At 42.5% G+C, this 19,308-nt stretch overlaps 1 protein-coding gene and 1 long non-coding RNA gene across 4 annotated transcripts in view; one reads left to right on the plus strand and one right to left on the minus strand.

Annotated features, from left to right (window-relative positions):
• LOC310693704 overlaps positions 1-19,308 on the minus strand; it is a 354,955-nt gene that overhangs the window by 301,418 nt on the left and 34,229 nt on the right. The window lies entirely within an intron of this gene.
• OTUD7A (OTU deubiquitinase 7A) overlaps positions 1-19,308 on the plus strand; it is a 117,348-nt gene that overhangs the window by 76,564 nt on the left and 21,476 nt on the right. For all 3 annotated transcript variants that reach the window (XM_083475671.1, XM_083475670.1, XM_083475672.1), the window contains 5 exons: positions 410-595; positions 3,094-3,312; positions 6,970-7,071; positions 9,866-9,993; positions 10,869-10,981. In XM_083475671.1, coding sequence (XP_083331797.1) covers positions 410-595; positions 3,094-3,312; positions 6,970-7,071; positions 9,866-9,993; positions 10,869-10,981 — 748 coding nt within the window. The remainder of the gene's footprint in view (positions 1-409; positions 596-3,093; positions 3,313-6,969; positions 7,072-9,865; positions 9,994-10,868; positions 10,982-19,308) is intronic.

Consider the following 19,308-nt stretch of genomic DNA (forward strand, 5'->3'; position numbering starts at 1 on the left):
AAAGCTCAGTTCCTGCACCTCTTAGGTGGTCTCCATTGCCATTATAAGAGAACAAGGGAGGTGTTCATTGTGAGTTCCAACCCCTCTTTTCCAAGAAAAACAGCACTGGTAACAGCTATGTTAATTCTGGTCTCACTAAATTTAGATTTTCTGGAGATGACATCTTTAAAGGCAGGGCTTTCATATTCACTTGTTACTCCAATTCAAAAGAGAGGTTTTCAGTAGGATGATAAAAGATGAAGCTCCACAAGCAGACACTGTCTTTGGTGTGCAGGCAGAACATGGCACCTTTTTACTCCAGATTAATTAATACAGAACAGTTGCCACTGCTTTGATACTTGCAAACACCAGTCACTCTTCCATGCATGTTGAAGTTGTTAACAATGCTTTTATGATGTCTCATTCTTAGGCAAAAATTGGGATTTGACTGCCGCCCTGAGTGACTATGAGCAGCTTAGGCAGGTTCATACAGCTAATCTGCCACAAGCGTTCAACGAAGGGAAGTATCCTAAGCCGCAGCAGGAAACGGATCCTTCCCAACAGGTGAACAAGAGTGAACGACCATCACTTCAAAGACAGGATGACATTGCTCAAGGTAAAGTGCTTCTAGCTCAGACTTTGATTGGCTAGCTGCTGTTGTAGGTTTTCTGTTACCTAACACAGGTAAAAGGTTCACTACTGAGATGCCAAAAAATAAAATAGGCAGGCCCACTCCAAAACTATCCTGCCCTTGAATACCTTCATAGATTCAGCGATTGCAACATACAAGTTTGTCAAAACTATGGATGTTAGGTTTTCATATTGTTGGACACATGCTGTAAGATAGGACTCTCTTTTTCTCCATTACCAAAGAGTTTCAGATTTCTGCCAAAGAGAGGGTGGGCATAAAAACTCAGAACAAACTATTATGTAAGCTAGCGATTACAAAAGACATTTACTAGCTTCTGATGCCATTTACTGGGGTATTAATAGGAACAACTTTTATTTATATGAGCCTAATTGGTTTATATAAGTAGAATCCTGACTTTTTTCTATCAACAAAAAAGCAGCAGTAGTGGTCTTTAACAATAGTACTAGTAATAATTATTTATATAGTTATATTATTAAATACCTGTTGGTGTTCAGGGTATTTTATAAAAAATAGTGAAATTCAACTCGGCTGGTATGTGTAAAATCTACTCAAAGCCAAAAAAATTTAATTGGGGAAGAAAAGAAAGAGGGATTCTTTAGAAGCTGAAGTGAAGAATCCACATGCTTTTGTAAAGATAAAAAATTTAGAAGTGGAAACCGAGTGTCACAGTGAGAAGCCCACCATAGCAAAGGGTTAATTCACTACCTTAATATACAGTGGTACCTCGGGTTAAGTACTTAATTCGTTCCAGAGGTCCATTCTTAACCTGAAACTGTTCTTAACCTGAAGCACCACTTTAGCTAATGGGGCCTCCCGCTGCTGCCGCGCCGCTGGAGCATGATTTCTGTTCTCATCCTGAAGCAAAGTTCTTAACCTGAAGCACTATTTCTGGGTTAGCGGAGTATGTAACCTGAAGCGTATGTAACCTGAAGCGTCTGTAACCCGAGGTACCACTGTACACTGCTAGGATTCCCAAACAGCAGGCAAGGTCTGAGTGAACATGGGAGCTTTAGAGCAGGGATGGGGGACCTTTGACTCTCCAGATGTTGGACTCTGGCTCCCGTTATCCTATATTACTGGCTCTGCTCATATTGGGAGATGGAGCCTGACAACAGCTGGAGGGGGTGCAGCTATGGAGTCAGAGGCAACTGAGAATTCCTAGACCGACAGGCAACTTTGCACTAAAAAAAATGGCACTAGACGGTGTTTATGCCATGGGCTTTCAGATCCTTGTGAATAAAAATCAGTTGAGCAGGCTCAGAGCTTTTCACTAGAAAAGGTCACACAACACTTGCTGTGGATAAGATGTGATGTACAGTATTTTCTGATAGTCATGTATGTGCCGATGTCATCCAAGTCCACAGCACCAGGCAAAAAAACAGAACCTGCCTTCAAATTTGAGCACGATTGTTACTTCTACTCAACTATTTGTAGATTAAAGCCAGCTTTGGTCTATTTGATGTTGTGCTGGGGTGCCAGAGAGTGACTTTGTGATGAATTTTATTTGATCTGTTAGGAAAGTTGAAAGTGAATTACTGAATAATTATTTAATATATTTCATGATCAGCTAGCACCTATTTCTTCCAGAAAATCATGATAACTCTGAAGCCAGATTTTGCAGAAGCAGACTTCTTTCACTGTCTTATATAAAAACAGGATCCTGACTAACGAGTGACATTTCGAGATCGGGGTTAAGGGAGCAGCTTCTCAGGATTTCCACTTTGGCTTACTGGGAGGTGGGGGACTTCAGGACTTGTGTACTGATTTTCCACTGCAATTTATTCCAGACTGGAGCTGTGACATATGCAGTATACTCTCAGGGAACACAAAGAAAGTGATGATTCATCATAAACTTGGGACTAGGTTACAGGAGAGACTGCATTCGCCTGTTCAGACCTGCTTGGTTGCCGATGTAATCTGAGGAGGTCTTCTTAGTGCTGCTGCAAGCCTTTGAAATTTGTATTGTGGCCACCAAGAGCATGGGTCTTTAAACCTGCAATGTAGAATGCTCTACACATTGAAATAAGGCATTCACTGATATTCCAGTTTCTTTCCATTTCACACAAACCTATAGCTGTTGATGATGTATTTTGTGATATCTTACTGGTCACTATGAAGTTTTAGCTGTATTTTATGCTGTTTTATTTTGGTTGTAGGCATTGTATACATGCCTACATGTTAGAGTATACATTGTATAGTCCTTTTAATAAGACAGTCCTTTTAATAAACCTACAATCAAAGGTCACAGGGTTCTATTTCATCTTGCCTTGAGAGCAAGAATGTAGCACAGATGAGAGAAGAGATCATTGTCTCCCTTAGGGTAAAAGTACTTTGGGAGTACAATCTTAAAGGCACTTGCTAGGGAGTAAGCCCCATCAAGCTCATTTACTTCTGAGTAAAAACATTTAGAATTGCTTTGGTTGTCTCATCCACACCCCCCCCTTTCTTTTGTTCCTGCACAGAAAAGAGGCTGTCTAGAGGAATTTCTCATGCCAGCTCAGCCATAGTCTCCCTTGCGCGGTCCCATGTGGCCAGTGAATGCAACAATGAACATTTCCCTTTGGAGATGCCCATCTACACATTCCAGCTCCCTGACCTTAGTGTTTACAGTGAAGACTTCAGAAGCTTCATTGAGCGGGACTTGATTGAGCAAGCAACCATGGCCGCTCTGGAACAAGCTGGTGAGTAAATACTTAAGACAAGAGAGTCTTGTTGGTGTACCACTCTTTTAAGCCCATATTATTGTTGGAGCTGATTGCTTACATCTTAGATACATACGCAATACTGTAGAGTTGGTGAAAGTAGAAAACAAAGACAACTAAAATGGTAAAGGGGCTAGATCACCTTTGCTACATGTAAAGGGTATAGAGATTGATTTTATTTATTTTTTGACAAGAGAGTAATACAGACAAGGAATGTGAGAAAGGAATGTGAATGTATGAAGACAGTGGGGAGATAGAGTTTCTTTCTCTTCCTTGCCCCCTCTCTCATAATTTAAAAGTTGCCCAGAGAATCAGATTGACAGTTAGGACAGACAAGGGGAGGTGTTTCTTCACACAATGATTAGCACATTCCTAACGTTCTGTGGCGAGTGGCGCTGTGGTCTAAACCACTGAGCCTAGGGCTTGCCGGTCAGAAGGTCGGCGGTTTGAATCCCGGTGATGGGGTGAGCTCCTGTTGTTCGGTCCCAGCTCCTGCCCACCTAGCAGTTTGAAGCAGTTCCAGCGGGAAGGTAAATGGCATTTCTGTGCACTGCTCTGGCTCTCCAGAAGCGGCTTAGTCATGCTGGCCACATGACCCAGAAGCTGTCTGCGGACAAATGCCGGCTCCCTCAGCCTATAGAGCAAGATGAGTGTTGCAACCCCAGAGTGGTCTGCGACTGAACCTAACGGTCAGGGGTATCTTTACCTTTAACATTCTGTGGATTGGCAGAAAAGGATCAGTGTTGCTTGATTTCCCCCTTCCCTCCCCTGTCAGAATATTAAGATGTCACTCAGGAACACAACACAAAGTCTGCCTTGCAAACCACAGTCTGTGTGATGGCAGTTGATGGGTGCCAACTGTATATGCTGCATTTAGGTTGCATGGCATCTTGGGAATTATTTGTAAGCTGATTTTGAGTGCTGTGTGGCTACATATAGAATTTCTTAATAATATTGTATGTGTTGTAACCCAACAATTCAGATGGCTTAAAAAAGATTAAACAAATGTGTTTTATGTGACAGCAGAAATAAGAAATCTCTGAAATAACTGCAGTAGCATGCAGGTTGGCTAGTTCAGTCAGGGCCATCACAAATTGCCTCAATTCAGAATGACTAATGATACATATATTGTTCAGTTGTTGTTAGCCATGATAACTGTGAATAGAAACTTCATTTTCAGTGGAACAGCGTACCTTGGAGTACTGGATGGGCCACTCCAGTGGGTGGCCATTGCCTTCACACCCTATTTGTTCCCAAAGCACCCCTCCCAACCAACTGAAAATTGCCAGTGGTCTCGACAGACCACTTAAGGATTTTTCTGCCTGTTGTAGCCATTGCAGTGGGCTGTGCTTGATGCTGTATGGTTTTTAATTGTATTTCTATTGCTTCTTTTGTTTCTTACATTGCATTTTAGGGTAATGCAATTTGCAATCTATAGAATTCAAGCTGCAGTACAATGCAATTTAAGGAATTAAAAACAATAGAAATACAATGTAAAAATCGATGTGAATATATAATGTGGACATGCAGTGGACGACCTGAATGAAGATTGTGAACCACTGCTGGGCCACATACCACCTTTTGGGAATGCCTGCTTTAGAGCTTCTGTGGTGACTATTGGAGTAAGAAAATTCTTATGCTCCTGCAACCTCACTGTAGAAGAATATCTAAATAATTTAATTAGACAGAATAATAGATTAAAAGGCTTTTATATAATCTATATATATCTATGTTGTTCTGCAGTCTCAGCAAAGTCTCAGCATGCCATAGCAGCAGGCATTTGAAACACCTCTGCACTCTCCATCCCCGGAACAATTCTTGAATACATAGGGACTGTTTATTGAAAGTCCAGGCTAGGGCAACTTTCAACAGATGAAGATGATGGAGACAGGATGGATTCCTGCACAGCTGATGAGTTCCTCAATTCCCATTATTATTATCTGGATAGATTCCAGTCAGCTTTGAATAATGTCAATGGTATATGTTGGTCTTTGCTTAGAAGATGGCCTACGATTGTGAGGTCTCCTTCATAATTTAGGGTTTATATGTAAAGTGCTAACTTACTGAAGATCCACTTCTACCAGTTCACAGAATTGATGGTATTTTAACTCCCATTATGAATATGAAACAATGTGTCATGTAAACCACAGCCTGCACAGAGATTCTTGATGTTTCTGCCTATGTATTTTGCATGGCATAATGGGATATGTAGTTTGCATGAATGACACAACTCTTAATGTTATTGTGCACTCTCTACTGTTCTGAAGAGTCATCTGGGGCAAGTGGGGGTTGTAAAGGATTCAACCTGAATCCAAACCCAGGTCAGCGTTTTTCCTGTTGAATTCAGGTGTTATTCTGAACCCTAGGGCCAAACTCACCCTCAAGGGTAGTAAGCCGCCTCCACTCCTGTTTCTGTCCAGTCAGCCTGAGCCAAGAGATAATCAGCTTGTACACTGGACATCCCCAAGATTCCAAGGAGCAAGAGCTTCGTTGAGTATTTGTTGTCATCAGTGCCGGATTTACGTATAAGCTAAACAAGCTATAGCTTAGGGCCCCACTCTCTTGGGGACCCCCCAAAAAATTAAAGGAAAAAAGCTGGAAGTACATTTCCAATTGTATTTCATTCATTTCAACAATTACTTTGATAAAATACACATTTTGTTATGTGCAAATGGCTTTAGATACCTATTAGGTCCGTAAATTACCATATACTGTAGCATATATTAAACACAAAAAAACAGTGACAATTTGTTGTTGACAAAGGACAGCTGGACATATAAAGGGCCCCATTACTTTATATGTCCAGCTGTTGTCATGTTTATGCTTTTAAAATTGGGAAGATTTGCTATAATGTAAGCGCCACCATTTACAACTTTGAAACCATTTTTGCTAAGTTAAAGAAGGAATGGACATTGCTGGTATGACCTCTTTGGAAAACTATTTCTTAACACAAGAGAATTGTGCTTTATATTGACTCCGAAATGTAACAGGCAGCCCACCTTAGATTTGTTTTCTTAGCTATTACCGTATTCACTATAAAACTCATATCAAGAAATGTATAGATTTTATATTGATTGTATACGTCTCCTTTATGCAGCACCCTTGATTTATCTTACCACACCTACATTATTGTCAAAATCTTCTGCATGGTGCAGGTGATAGTCTGTTATTTCACCATGCCTGCAAGAAAGGAGTTGCTAAAAATGAGGATATGTTACTTCCAATTTTATCACTCCCAAAGGCAGCCCAACCCACTTTAAATTATGCTTCCCAAGTGCACTCTTGATTTAGATTTCATAAGAATGGTTCGTCATGTGAAGTGTGTGCCAGCTGCTGCTTGTTGAATACATGTGGCGATTACCAAGTGTTTTTAATAACCCAACCTATTAATATAGCTACAATTTATATGCTTTTTTGGATATAGGGAAAATAGACTTTCAGTAGGATCTGAAATTCTCCTGGAATAGCCACACATTTTCATGTTATAGGCTGCTTTAGCCTAATTTCAGTTTATTACGACCGCAACCATTGATTTCAGTTGAAAAGATTAAGCTATTTGTTTTTAATATCAATAGGACTCCAAAGCGCTTAATGTTGGCAGTGTCCTTACATTTTAAATTAATTTTCATTTTTCAGGTCGTCTTAACTGGTGGTCCACAGTGTGTACAAGTTGTAAACGCCTTCTCCCACTGGCAACCACAGGGGATGGCAACTGCCTCTTGCATGCGGCTTCCCTAGGTAGGTCTTCTGGTAAATAATGCATTCTGAAAGAATAGGACAACTCTTACAAAGCTTAGATTCAATCTTTCTCCTTCAGAAGGATTGAAAGAACCTCACTTGAACAAGATGTGGACCCCATGGTGTACAAACACAATGTTGGGGGGTCTCCTCTTATCCATGTTAGCAAATGATACTGTGATATAGTAAGTGACTATTGGGACTAGGTTCTGTGAGATCTGAGTACTCATCTCTGGTTGTCCATAGACTTGCTGAAAGCAACACCGGACCTCTCAGCTTCAGTTTTCTGTTTCACAGAGCAGCTGTAAGGATCAGTGAGATAAGGACACATTAGTTTTCTTTAAATTTCAAGATAGAACTGGGCTACGTTGAAATAAAAAGGTGTTCTTCAATACACACACACACACACACACACACACACACACATGAGTTACATTGGATATGTCGCTGGTCAGTACAATTTTATGGATGACAGATGCTACACCACTTTGCTGGCACTGATGAAGGTACAGTAGCAAATTAATTTTTTAACCTGTGGGACCAGCATTTGATATTCATAAAATACTTACCTGATGTAGACAAATATTCCATTTATTTTAATAAGATTGTTTCAAGAACAGAATTGTAGGCAGAGGCCCGAATATTCTAAAATATTTACCATAGAATTTCAAAGTTGGAAGAGTTTCAAAGTGGTCATCTAGTCCATCCTCTTGCAATACAAGAATCAAAGCTAAAGAATCCCTGACAGATGACCATCCAGCCCTCATTGAAACACCTCCAACAAAGGAGAGTGGAGTCTGTTCCACCCTTAAACAGGTGCGAAAGTCAGAAAGTTCTTCCAAATGTTTAGTAGAAATCACATTTCTTGTCCGTTCTTAAACCAGAACCGTTCTTAAACCGAGGTGCGCTTTCCCTAATGAGGCCTCCCACCACCGGTGACCTTCCACCATTCAGATTCCGTTCTTAGACCGAGGTGGACACCAGGACGCTATTTCCAGTTTTGCGGAGTTTGTAAACAAAATTGTTCATAAACAGGGCTGTCATTAAACCGAGGTGCCGCTGTAATTTGAATCCATTAGTTTGGGTCCTATCCTCTGGAGCAGAAGAAAACAAGCTTGCTCCATCTTCCATGTGTCAGCCCTTCAAATATTTGAAGATGGCTGTCACATCACTTCTCAGTCTTTTCTTCTCCAGGCTGCTCCTAAGGCATGGTTCCCAGACCCTTTATCATCTTGGTCACCCTCTTCTGCACCTGTTTCTGCTTGTCAGTAGACACCTTATATTCAACTTATAATTCAAATGGACTTTATATCTGTTTTCTCTCATTGCTTTTTTGCTATTAGTGTAAAATGTAGCCCTATGATCATTAACAACAGAAAAAAGGAAAAACATCAATATAAAAAAAGAAAGTAGATTTCAAGTTGCAGAAGAAACATGTTTGTCACACCAACTGCATTCTTAATGAAGACGTTGTTTGTCATGTCCTCTCCCTGCCCCCAGTGCCTCTGGAAACTTCTACTGCCAGAAATGCTGGTAACATAGCGGCTGCTCCCAGCACATACCCCTGCATCACCACATGTAGGATGACACCACAGGACCTCAAAGACTGCCCCACCGCCAGGCCTGAGGCATCCTTACAGGCAGCTCAGTCCCCCTTATGCTCCCTCCATCCATTGTTTTGGAGCACACAACATGCACAGGGAAGGAGGGGGAAGGCACATGGCATGGAGCCCTGAGCAAGAGACCTGCAGAGAGTACCCACGGCTCCCCCTGAGACAAGCATTCAAGACTTTAACCCAAGCAGCCATGGTGAAGGGCCAGGACACACAACAATGCCAGACACAAATTGACCCCGGCTTAAAGAAAGACATTCTTTGGTAAAGCAGCAATCAGAATATTATTTATATGTGAATTAAAATAATTTCAGTGAATTAAACACAAATAATTTGCTGATTTTTAAGCTTGCAAGCCTGTGGCTGGTAGTATTTTTAGGATTCAAATATAGCAAATTCAAGTTCTTTTATAATGAACTTGGATTCCAGGGGATATTCATCCCTCTCTTGTGCGAGTCAGCCAGCCCTTAGGTTTTTGGGTCATTATTTCTAAAACAGTCAAAAGAGCCCCCAGTGATCATTAGTCATTCAAGGCCCACCAATAGTACTCCAAATTTCTGAGGCTAAAATCAAGAACATTTGTTTCCTTCCGGCAAAGTTGTGCATCAGGCAGCTCAACTCTTCCATTGTTTCTAAAGAACATTTCTTAAAACTTGCTTTGAATTCAGTATTGCCCTGTACAGTGGTACCTCACAAGACGAATGCCTCACAAGACAAAAAACTCGCTAGACGAAAGGGTTTTTTGTTTTTTGAGCTGCTTCGCAAGACGATTTTCCCTATGGGCTTGCTTTGCAAGACGGAAATGTCTTGCAAGTTTGTTTCCTTTTTCTTAACACCGTTAATACAGTTGCGACTTAACATCGAGGAGCAACTCATAGAACGCGGTGTGGTAGCCTTTTTTGAGGTTTTTAAAGACTTTGGTGATTTTTGAAGCTTTTCCAAAACTTTACCGACACCGTGCTTCGCAAGACGAAAAAAATCGCAAGACGACAAAACTTGCGGAACGAATTAATTTCGTCTTGCGAGGCACCACTGTATTAACTTATTTAATGTTTGCACCTATTATTTGAAATGCTTAAACATAATCAAAGGGAATTAAACTCCAGTTAGGAGAACCATGCAAATGATTACACCTGAATGTTTTCATACTTGCTCCTGTCACACTACTTTTTTGCATTTAGGAATGTGGGGGTTTCATGACCGGGACCTTGTATTACGGAAAGCACTTTACACAATGATGCGAAGTGGTGCTGAAAGGGAAGCCTTGAAGAGAAGATGGAGGTGGCAGCAGACACAGCAGAATAAAGAGGTTCGTACAATATCAAGAATTTATCAATCTTAATTTTGAAGCCATACTCACTATGGCTTCCTCATAGAGTCCCTTATTAGTGCCAGGCCACATGCCTGATGCTTGTGACAGAATGATGAAGAAGAAGGACTTTGAGCATGGACAGAGTGCTTTCCCCACCCACTGGATATCTTCAGTTAGTCCTGTTAATCCATGGAGGGGGGGAAATGATTTGCAGGACAGCCTATTACCTTGCATCTTTCACTTAACATGGAGACACTTAATTTATACCACTCAACTTTCAGTGTCAGAAATGTTCCCTCTCTGTTCTGTTCTAAATTATTTTGTATGATGTCATTGTGCTGTTTAAACAAACATTTTGGGAGGAACATTTTGTTAAACACTTGGTGCAAATAGGCATTTTTGGACAGCAAAGTCTGGTTTGACAACCATTGGAAGTCCGAGACACTGACAACACAATTCTATGCATGTTTCCTAGGATATCAGTATCACTCCATGTAGCAGGACTTACTCCCAGTAGTGGAGCATAGGATAGCAGCTTCCACACATGCACACACAATTTAACCTTTTTTATTCTGCCCTCCTTCCAGAAGAATATTTGTAAGAGAAACCAAATAAGATTGTTTCTATGATAACTTAATTCAAAGTGGGGTGGCTTACTTTGGTAATTAAAAGCAGCTGAATTAATGTATATTTTGGGGGGAAGGGATACTGCAAATGAGTCTTAGCAATTGTGCTCTCAGGTTCCAGAGAACTTGTGCAAACGTGAGTTCAGAGATCTCTTGACTCAAGAAATAAAGATACAAACCAAGGCACAATGTATAAGTTACAGTTGTCTCCTTGTTTCTTGAACTGCCTTCTCCTCTCTCTCCTAGTCAGGGTTAGTTTACACAGAAGAAGAGTGGGAGCGGGAATGGAATGAGCTGCTCAAACTGGCTTCGAGTGAACCACGAACTCACTTCAGCAAAAATGGAGGCACTGGAGGCGGGTAAGTGGGGGTTGCCCTGTTCCTTTTCTGATTTGCTAACCTACCATGACATAATTTGTGATATAATAGGTAGGAAAGGAAAGTTTTGTATCATCAAATCCTGCTTCCAGAAACGTATCTGGAGTAACAGGATGTGTTTCTATTGGCGGAAGTGATATATTGTAGTTCATAAATGTCCAGTAAACTGAATACACCTAAATATTGTAGCTGTTTCTTATAAGAGTTGAAGCACCTTGCCTAAGATGAGGATACTGTTAAGAAAACAAGATGACTTAGGGACTTGTAAAATCATGAACAGCATGAAGAAAATAGGTAGAAAAATATCATAATAAAACTTGCATAATATACAGCCGAGGCCCCCTTCAAGCAGCTGCTTGCTCCACGTCCCAACAGGCAGCAAAACAAACACAGCACTAACTGGAGGATTTCCATGTTTCTTTGCCTGTCCCCACCTTTTTAAAAAGTTCCATAAGCCTGCTGACAGGCAGAAAAATGTGCGGCAGGCAATTCCTGCGCTTCTTCCACTATTTCAACACACATGTTTTTTAAAAGCCTCTCACGAAACTGCCTGTGAAATGCTCCACATGGCTGACAGGCAGCTAACAGGTGAATTCTGTGAATATTCACATCATTGTATTTCCATATGATAAAATGCTTCACCTGTTGAATTTCTGCCTGCCACACAGCTGTCAAAGAATCCTGTTTTCCCCTAATGCCAACCCTAAACCAAAGCATAGGTTGCCATGCTTCACCCACTTACCAGGGATTTAGTCCCATTTAAAACAAATATACTTAGGAGAAGACATGCAGACCACTGTACAGTACTATAAGTCCCCACCTGCACTGCACCCCCAAATAATCGTGGGAACTGTTGTTTGTTAAGAGTGCTGAGAGTTGGTAGGAGGCTTCTGTTCTCTTCGCAGAGCTCCAGTTGCCACAGTTCCTTGGGAAGAGGCACTGGCTGCTGAAGCACTCTGGAATATTCTTTGTGGTATGAGACAGTGAATTACTAATGGGCGCCTGGTCTTTAGCCCCTGCATAGCCAGAGACATGCCCAAACCTTTTCCCAAAGATTTTTTCATTTGTCCATTTTGGGGAAGAGGAATTCTTTAACACCCACCTGTACTTACTTTGTAGCAGTATTTGGAGAAAATAACTTTTAGGGACAACCTGATCTCAGATGAACTCACCACAGGAAAGATGCATTCTATTTGCTAGGAGAAAAGGAAGGGGAAACTAGAGAGATTTTGAAGACTGGGAAATACAACAGAAGCAGGAAAAGTACACTAAAGAGAAGGTGGAAAGAGCAGCTGTTTAAGACACCAGGGATTCCTATTTCCTGGTGTCCAAAAAAGTCACTCATTAGTCACAGCTATGACGTCACTCATTTTAGCCAATACTGACAGAAAGAAACAGCTCGGCTGGCTCATTTCGCACAAATTGCTAAGAAGGGTACCTCTAAATTATGCTTCATAACTTTATTTCTTTGAGGCCTAAAGACTTATTTTTTAAACATTATGAAAACTCAGAGCCTGAAGGCCCCACAGGGGTGTCAATGAAGGGCATGGTGCCCCTGACCACAGAGCTGGTGACCACAGATGTAAATAATTTTAATTCTCACTCTCTCTGTGGGGTTGTGTGTGTTAAAAAATAATAATACTGTGCTGTTTTTGCATTTACTTCAATTTCTTCAAAATTGCTTTTTTTTTAAAGCGTCTTAATCTGCACTACTTTTGTATTCAGGTCCTTATTAGCAGTTCTTGCAACCTCATTCTGTCCTTCTCAGGCGGTTTATGCCTTCAGTGTAGTCCAATTAGAGATGTGCTGAGATGTATTTGCCAAAATAAAAGAGCTCAGTCCTTGAAGAAGTCACTTTTGACAGCTTTGCTTCTCTGGAAATCAAAACAAAAGTACCCATCCAACTAATAAATATTTTAGATGTCCAATACCACAGTTTTCAATGTGCAAATCAATCCTCCTTACGTGGAGCTGCCAGTCACCAGGGTGGGACGTTGGCTCCCCCCCCCCCCACTGCCAGACCTTTCTAGACCAAGATCTGCAGGGAGTATCTCTTACACAAATGTGAAAGATGATGACTTTAGTAAATATAGCATGGAATTAAAAGACCATTCTAAAAGCAGCCCAGTGGCTTAGAGCAATGGGGGGGGGAGTCCTGACCACACATTATTCTCTGGGAATAAACCGCAACTGGTGAGAGTCTCATGGACTTAAATCTCCACCCCCTTATGCAGGGGTCAGCAAACTTACTGCGCCTCGGGCCGGTGTGTCCAGCGCCGATCGCGCGGCAGGCCGGAGGGTGGGGGAGTGCGTGCCCATACGTGTGCGCACACGCTATTTCCAGCGCACTTCTGGGTCGGAGGAGCACCGGAAATAGCATGTGCATGGGCCTCCTCTGACCTGGATGTGCACCAGAAATAACTCTTGCACATGCGCAAATAATACATGCACACAAGCTATTTCTGGTGCTCCTCCGACCCGGAAGTGGGCAGCCACACAGCATAGCACACAGCATAGTAAGAGCGGGCGGCGGGGGTCACCGCGAGCCGGATAAACAAGTCCCTCAGGCCTTATCCAGCCCGCAGGCCTTAGCTTGGGGACCCCGCTCTTATGCTTCTTCCATATGGTGTGGAGAATGTAAATAGTAACTATTCTGTACCTTGTTCATTTGAGTTTAGGAACGTTCTGACCCTGGGGTGCATCCCTAGATTGAAAGGATTGCAGGGCACCCAAGGAGAGCCCAAAGTCAAATAAAATTTGGTGCGGCCAATTCATGTGGTGGTTTCTCCTGAGCTCTGGGCTGGAGGAAGGTGCAAGGGAGCCTGAGATTATAACAGGGTTGAGATTTCTCCCCAGAGTTAACAGCTGATGAGGACTTGACAGTGGCAACCCAACTGGAAACCATTGTAATGTTTCTGGGTCCAACGAAAGGCACCAATAATAAGGAGTAACTTTATAAAAGAAGCTTTATTCAGAGGAGGCTCTAAGACCTTCTGGTAGACTTGAAACTCAAGGCCTAAGGAACTGCCCAGTTCATGTGATTCCAGGGGAAGTCCTCAAATTTCCAAGGCTTAACACTGACGGAGTGTCAACAAATTACGAGCTCTGCCATTTCACATATTTCTACTGAAAACCTAGAGAGAGCTGAGCAGCACTTCAAGTAAGGATTTTGTTTGAAATATCATTGACCAGCAAATTAGAATATTTCCTACTTTGTGCAAAATTCACAAATTTGCATTTTTTTCATTGGAGCTTTTTCTGTGACATAATTGAAGATGGTAACCACATGCATAATTTACTTTAAACCTCTTCTCTCCCAGTGGCAACACTCTGGTTTTGCTTAAAGTAGGGACAAATAAACTGTTTAAACTCAGCGACCACATTGGAAACCATGTGCTATCTCTCTGTTTACTTACGGTGAGGCAAGATGGGGAAGCTTCCTAGAGCAATGTCCCTTTCCGTCTGTCAAGCCAGCTTCCTTCTTTCTAGAGACCAGGTAAAGTCTGTGGCCAGATTGGGATTTTGGTTTGGCACCACCCAGTGGTCAATAGGCAACATTGCAGGCTTGAATAACAACAACAATGACTTAAAACAGGAAGCTGTCATCTAAGCTCCTCTCTGCTTCTTCAGTTTTTAAAATTTGCATCACCGGAAGCAGTCATTTCTTCCTGAGACTCCTGGTGTTCTCCTTTCAAGCTGGTTATTTCCTTGCTTCTTCTGCCTTTTGCTGAACTTCTCTGTGTGTTTAGCCTCATCAGCACTCCTTCTCCCACTCGGATGTTTTCCTGGTCATTTTTTGAGGCCTGTTCAGTTGTTGGTTTCTTTATCTGCAACCTCTTGAGACTCTGTCTTGTCCTTTGCTTTGCTGACTTTAGTCATAGTAGACTCTGTATCCCCTCCTCCCCGCCCAGCTCCAGCACCAGCCATTTGCTCAGTACAGCTAAGGTTTTTCAAACCACTACTCATCAGTCAGTTACCGTATTTTTGCTTTATAAGACTCACTTTTTCCCTCCTAAAAAGTAAGGGGAAATGTGTGTGCGTCTTATGGAGTGAATGCAGGCTGTGCAGCTATCCCAGAAGCCAGAACAGCAAGAGGGATTGCTGCTTTCACTGTGCAGCGATCCCTCTTACTGTTCTGGCTTCTGAGATTCAGAATATATTTTTTCTTGTTTTCCTCCTCCAAAAACTAGGTGCGTCTTGTGGTCTGGTGCATCTTACAGAGCGAAAAATATGGTACCCAAGTTATTCTGCTATCGATCAGTAAACAAAACAGCTTCTTTGCCTGCATTTAAATGGAAAGGTGCAGACGAAATCCACACTCTCCCACCAGGAGCAGATAGCAGCAGCAAAATTACAGTGTGTAAAGGCAATAGACATTTTTACAGCTAGCTCCGCTTCCACTCAAGATTTGGCTACAGCCCTCCCCAGCTCAGTTAAATGGCAGCACCCACCACTTACAGCTATGGCAGATCTTCCCAGTTTGCTACCTCTCCTGCCCACTCGCCAAGGGAGTTCTATGCAGAGCATCTCAGAGCCAGATCAGGTGTGAGCTGAGGCAGTTTCACCCCAATGCCTCGCAGGGCCGGAGCCGAGGCAGCTTGTTCCTCACTTTCAACACTGTGATGTTGGGCTGGTGATCCATCGTGATGTTGTAAAGCTAACATCCCCCAGCCCTGGTGACAAGTCTTTCTCACAACATCATTTCCATCCCTACAAGCCAAAGTACTCCTGTCAAGGTCCACCAGAGTTGGGGATTTTTGGTCCTCCCATCCCACTGGAACAGACAGTGTGGAGGATTCAAAGGAAATCAACAGTCTTGCTCCTGCAATGCCCAACAGAACAAACCCTCTCTCAGCAATATGGGCACGATCCTCCCACATTTGGCAGCAGACCATGGCAACCCTATGGTTGCTGGACATTTTCCGCAGTGGTCTCCACCTGGAATTAACCTGAACTCCACACAAATTCCTAATGTCTCCAGTCTCATCAGATCCCCACAAGAGGAATGTACGTCTGGATGCTTGAACAGCTGCCACCAGAGTCCACCTGAGCTGTCAGCAGCTGTTTATTCTGATGCGCCTCATCACTTGTCTACTTTTTCTAATAGTTCCTCCATTATACTTCTCTACCTTTCCTACCAGAGAGTCTCAGTGAATTTTTAAAGCATCCTTTCTGTTGAAAGCCATCTCCATGCCATACTAGTACTGAATCACCTCGCTTTCTGGCTTGTTGCTTAAGAACTGAAAAGGGAAGAAGCTAAGACGACAGCTTCCTGTTTGAATTCTTTATTTTATTTTTTGCAATCTTGCTTTGTTGCCTGTTGACTGTTGGGCTTCACCAAACCTAAATCCCAATCTGGCAGTAGCTTTTATAGGATCCAGAAATACCTTTCATGGTAAGTATAATAGGTTTTCTCTTTTAAATCTGGCTGTTCCTTCAGAAAAGCCTTTTCAGTATCATACCAGCCACAGCTAACGTGCCCACCCACCGCCTATGATTCTCCTCTAAAATCTTACTTGCTGCTCACGTGTCAGTGCTTGACCTCTCCCTTTCACCTCTACCTCTGCCTTGCTTGGCTAATAAAAGGGCAAAAGTAGGTATGATTTGAGAAATCAATGAACAGGATCTCTTATCTTTTCTGTAAGATCAGGGCTACTGTGGGACAGCATTGGTGCTGTGGCAGGGGCCACGGGTTCCTCTTCCATTGTCCTCTGCAGCATATTTCTCAAAATTGCCGCCCAAAGCTGCTGTTTGCCCAGTGGGGGGGGGGGCATAAGGGTACCTGCTTTCCAACAGTGTAAGTGCACTAATTCTATTTGCAGATCAAGGTTTTGATCTGAATTGCAGGGCTCCTCATACATTTTTTCATATACTTGCTCAACAATGGAAACTAAATTAGTCTACACTGGGTTGGGCTTTTCTCTATTAGCTACCCCTAAAGCTGTCCATGTGTGTGTTGCTTGTGGGGGAGGGGAATGGCCCCTACATATGGAATTGATTCTGCAACCCCTTCCTTGCCGGGATCCAAGGTGAAAATCTGTGGCGTGGGGATAGAAATGGGAGCCCTCTGTCCTTGTCTCTTTTTGGGAAGAGAACATTCCAAGACCACTTCTGAGCCCAGAACCTCCCAGTTATTTCACTGTGCTGTTGCCAAGGCCAATTTGCATGATGCCCTTTGAATTATAGATGAGCCAGTTTTCTCTGGTGCCAGAACAAACTTGAAGCATTCAAAGTTGTGTCAGCTTCAAAGCAAACTGTTTTAAAAAGAGGAAATAATGGGTTCTGAGCTAGACTGGGCTGCTGCTGGTTGCATCTTAGGTTATTTATTTATTATTTTGCAAGCAAACATGTTCTTTTTTGAAAAGAAAAGTACAAACATTGTCAACTTTCAGAGTTCTGAAGAATTAAATCAGGAAATATACAATGACACAAAACTGTCAACAAAGTTTCCTGGTGGGAAGTTCCCAAAGTGCCACTAGCGAGGTTTATTTACAGGTAGCATAAGGCATCGAATCCAGTCATTTCATTGCTAACCAGTTAGATGCCGGAGAAGGTGTGGTGATAACCCCCTGTTGTTTCCCACAGTATCTGGCAGTCAGAAATCCTGCATAAATCCTGCATCTATGTTCCCTTGTTGGGTGGTGGTGTCTAAATGAGCCATCACTGATCAAACACTACAGCTAGAACTTTCACATCACCTCAAACATAATGTTTCTTAGGAGAGTGAGTTCACACATTCAGTTGTCAGCTAGCAAGGGATGAATAACCAAGAGACGTACAGCCCCGTGTGAACCAGCCCTGCCTCTTAACACAGAAATGCCATTCTTGGTGTGACTTGAGAGTGTCAGCAGTATGTGTGCGCTAAGGCTTCGTGACTAAGCACATCCTAAAGGATATGAGGGACGCGGGTGGCGCTGTGGGTTAAACCACAGAGCCTAGGACTTGCCGATCAGAAGGTCGGCGGTTCGAGTCCCTGCGACGGGGTGAGCTCCCGTTGCTCGGTCCCTGCTCCTGCCAACCTAGCAGTTCGGAAGCATCTCAAAGTGCAAGTAGATAAATAGGCACCACTCTGGCGGGAAGGTAAACGATGTTTCCATGCGCTGCTCTGGTTCACCAGAAGTGGCTTAGTCATGCTGGCCACATGACCCGGAAGCTGTACGCCGGCTCCCTCAGCCAGTAAAGCAAGATGAGTGCCACAACCCCAGAGTCGGCCACGACTGGACCTAATGGTCAGGGGTCCCTTTACCTTTACCTTTAAGATATATGAAAGCTGAAATTCTTAAGGTGCTTTTCTTGTTCCAAAGGGAACTTGACCTATAACTTGACTTTGAAAAAATGTTTGTTGCAGAAACAAAGATTGATGCAAAGCAGGAACCACATGAAATGTTATGGCTGTGGCATGAAGTCTGCTCCACGTGGAACTGTTGCTTTGGCAGCAGGTGTGCCACAATCCTAACCACTCAGTTTAACCTGAGAGCAACTTTTCAGACTAGGTTATATATTTGGATGTAGATAACTAGATTGCAATATACACAGAGTGCAGCAATGCAGAAGGGGGGGCACACATGCGGTGCTGCTTTTCTGTTTTTGTTTTTGTTTTAAATAGAGGTGCCCAGAACTCACCATGACAAGCTGGGTGCCACATGGCACCTGAAAAGTAGGCTATGGACACAAAATTACAAAGCTGAAATGACTGAACTCCAGCTAAAATGTTTATTTTCATATGGTCTAGTCCTCATCTGAGACTGCAAAAAACAAAGCCATGCTTCCCCTGCCTGCCCCCCTAATATTCTTATGTGGTCCCTTCTCCCATCTTCAGAAAGTGGCTGAAAGTGGGACTGCAGAAAAAGGTCCTCCTTTCCTTCTACTCTGCAGAAGATTTCTGGATTCTCCATAAACCCCCTTTCCTTCATATTAGATTCTGGCAAACAACTAACACATATTTCAGGCACCACTACAAAAATTGTTTAGATTTTAACCATCACTGAGAGTCTGAGGTAGATAACGCTTTGAAATGCACTACTTGAACCATCATAAACTAACCGGCTAGTATATTTAAAATTAAAATCATATTATACATTACAAGTACATTAAACAAGGCAAATAAAACCTAACCAAAACATGTTGCAATGGCAGCAACCTGAAAGGTGCCAGAGCTGCAGTCCAGTGAGCTCCAGCTGAAAAAGAGCCCTGCACACAAGCAATGTTCTTGGTCTTTTGTATATTCATACCCCACTTGTCAGCCAAGATTTGTTATTTGTTATTGAGATTTTTGTAAGGTATTTGTAAACTGCTTTAGGAAATAATCT

Source organism: Podarcis liolepis, assembly GCF_965112155.1.
Source record: "Podarcis liolepis genome assembly, chromosome: 14".
NCBI classification, from domain to species: domain Eukaryota; kingdom Metazoa; phylum Chordata; class Lepidosauria; order Squamata; family Lacertidae; genus Podarcis; species Podarcis liolepis.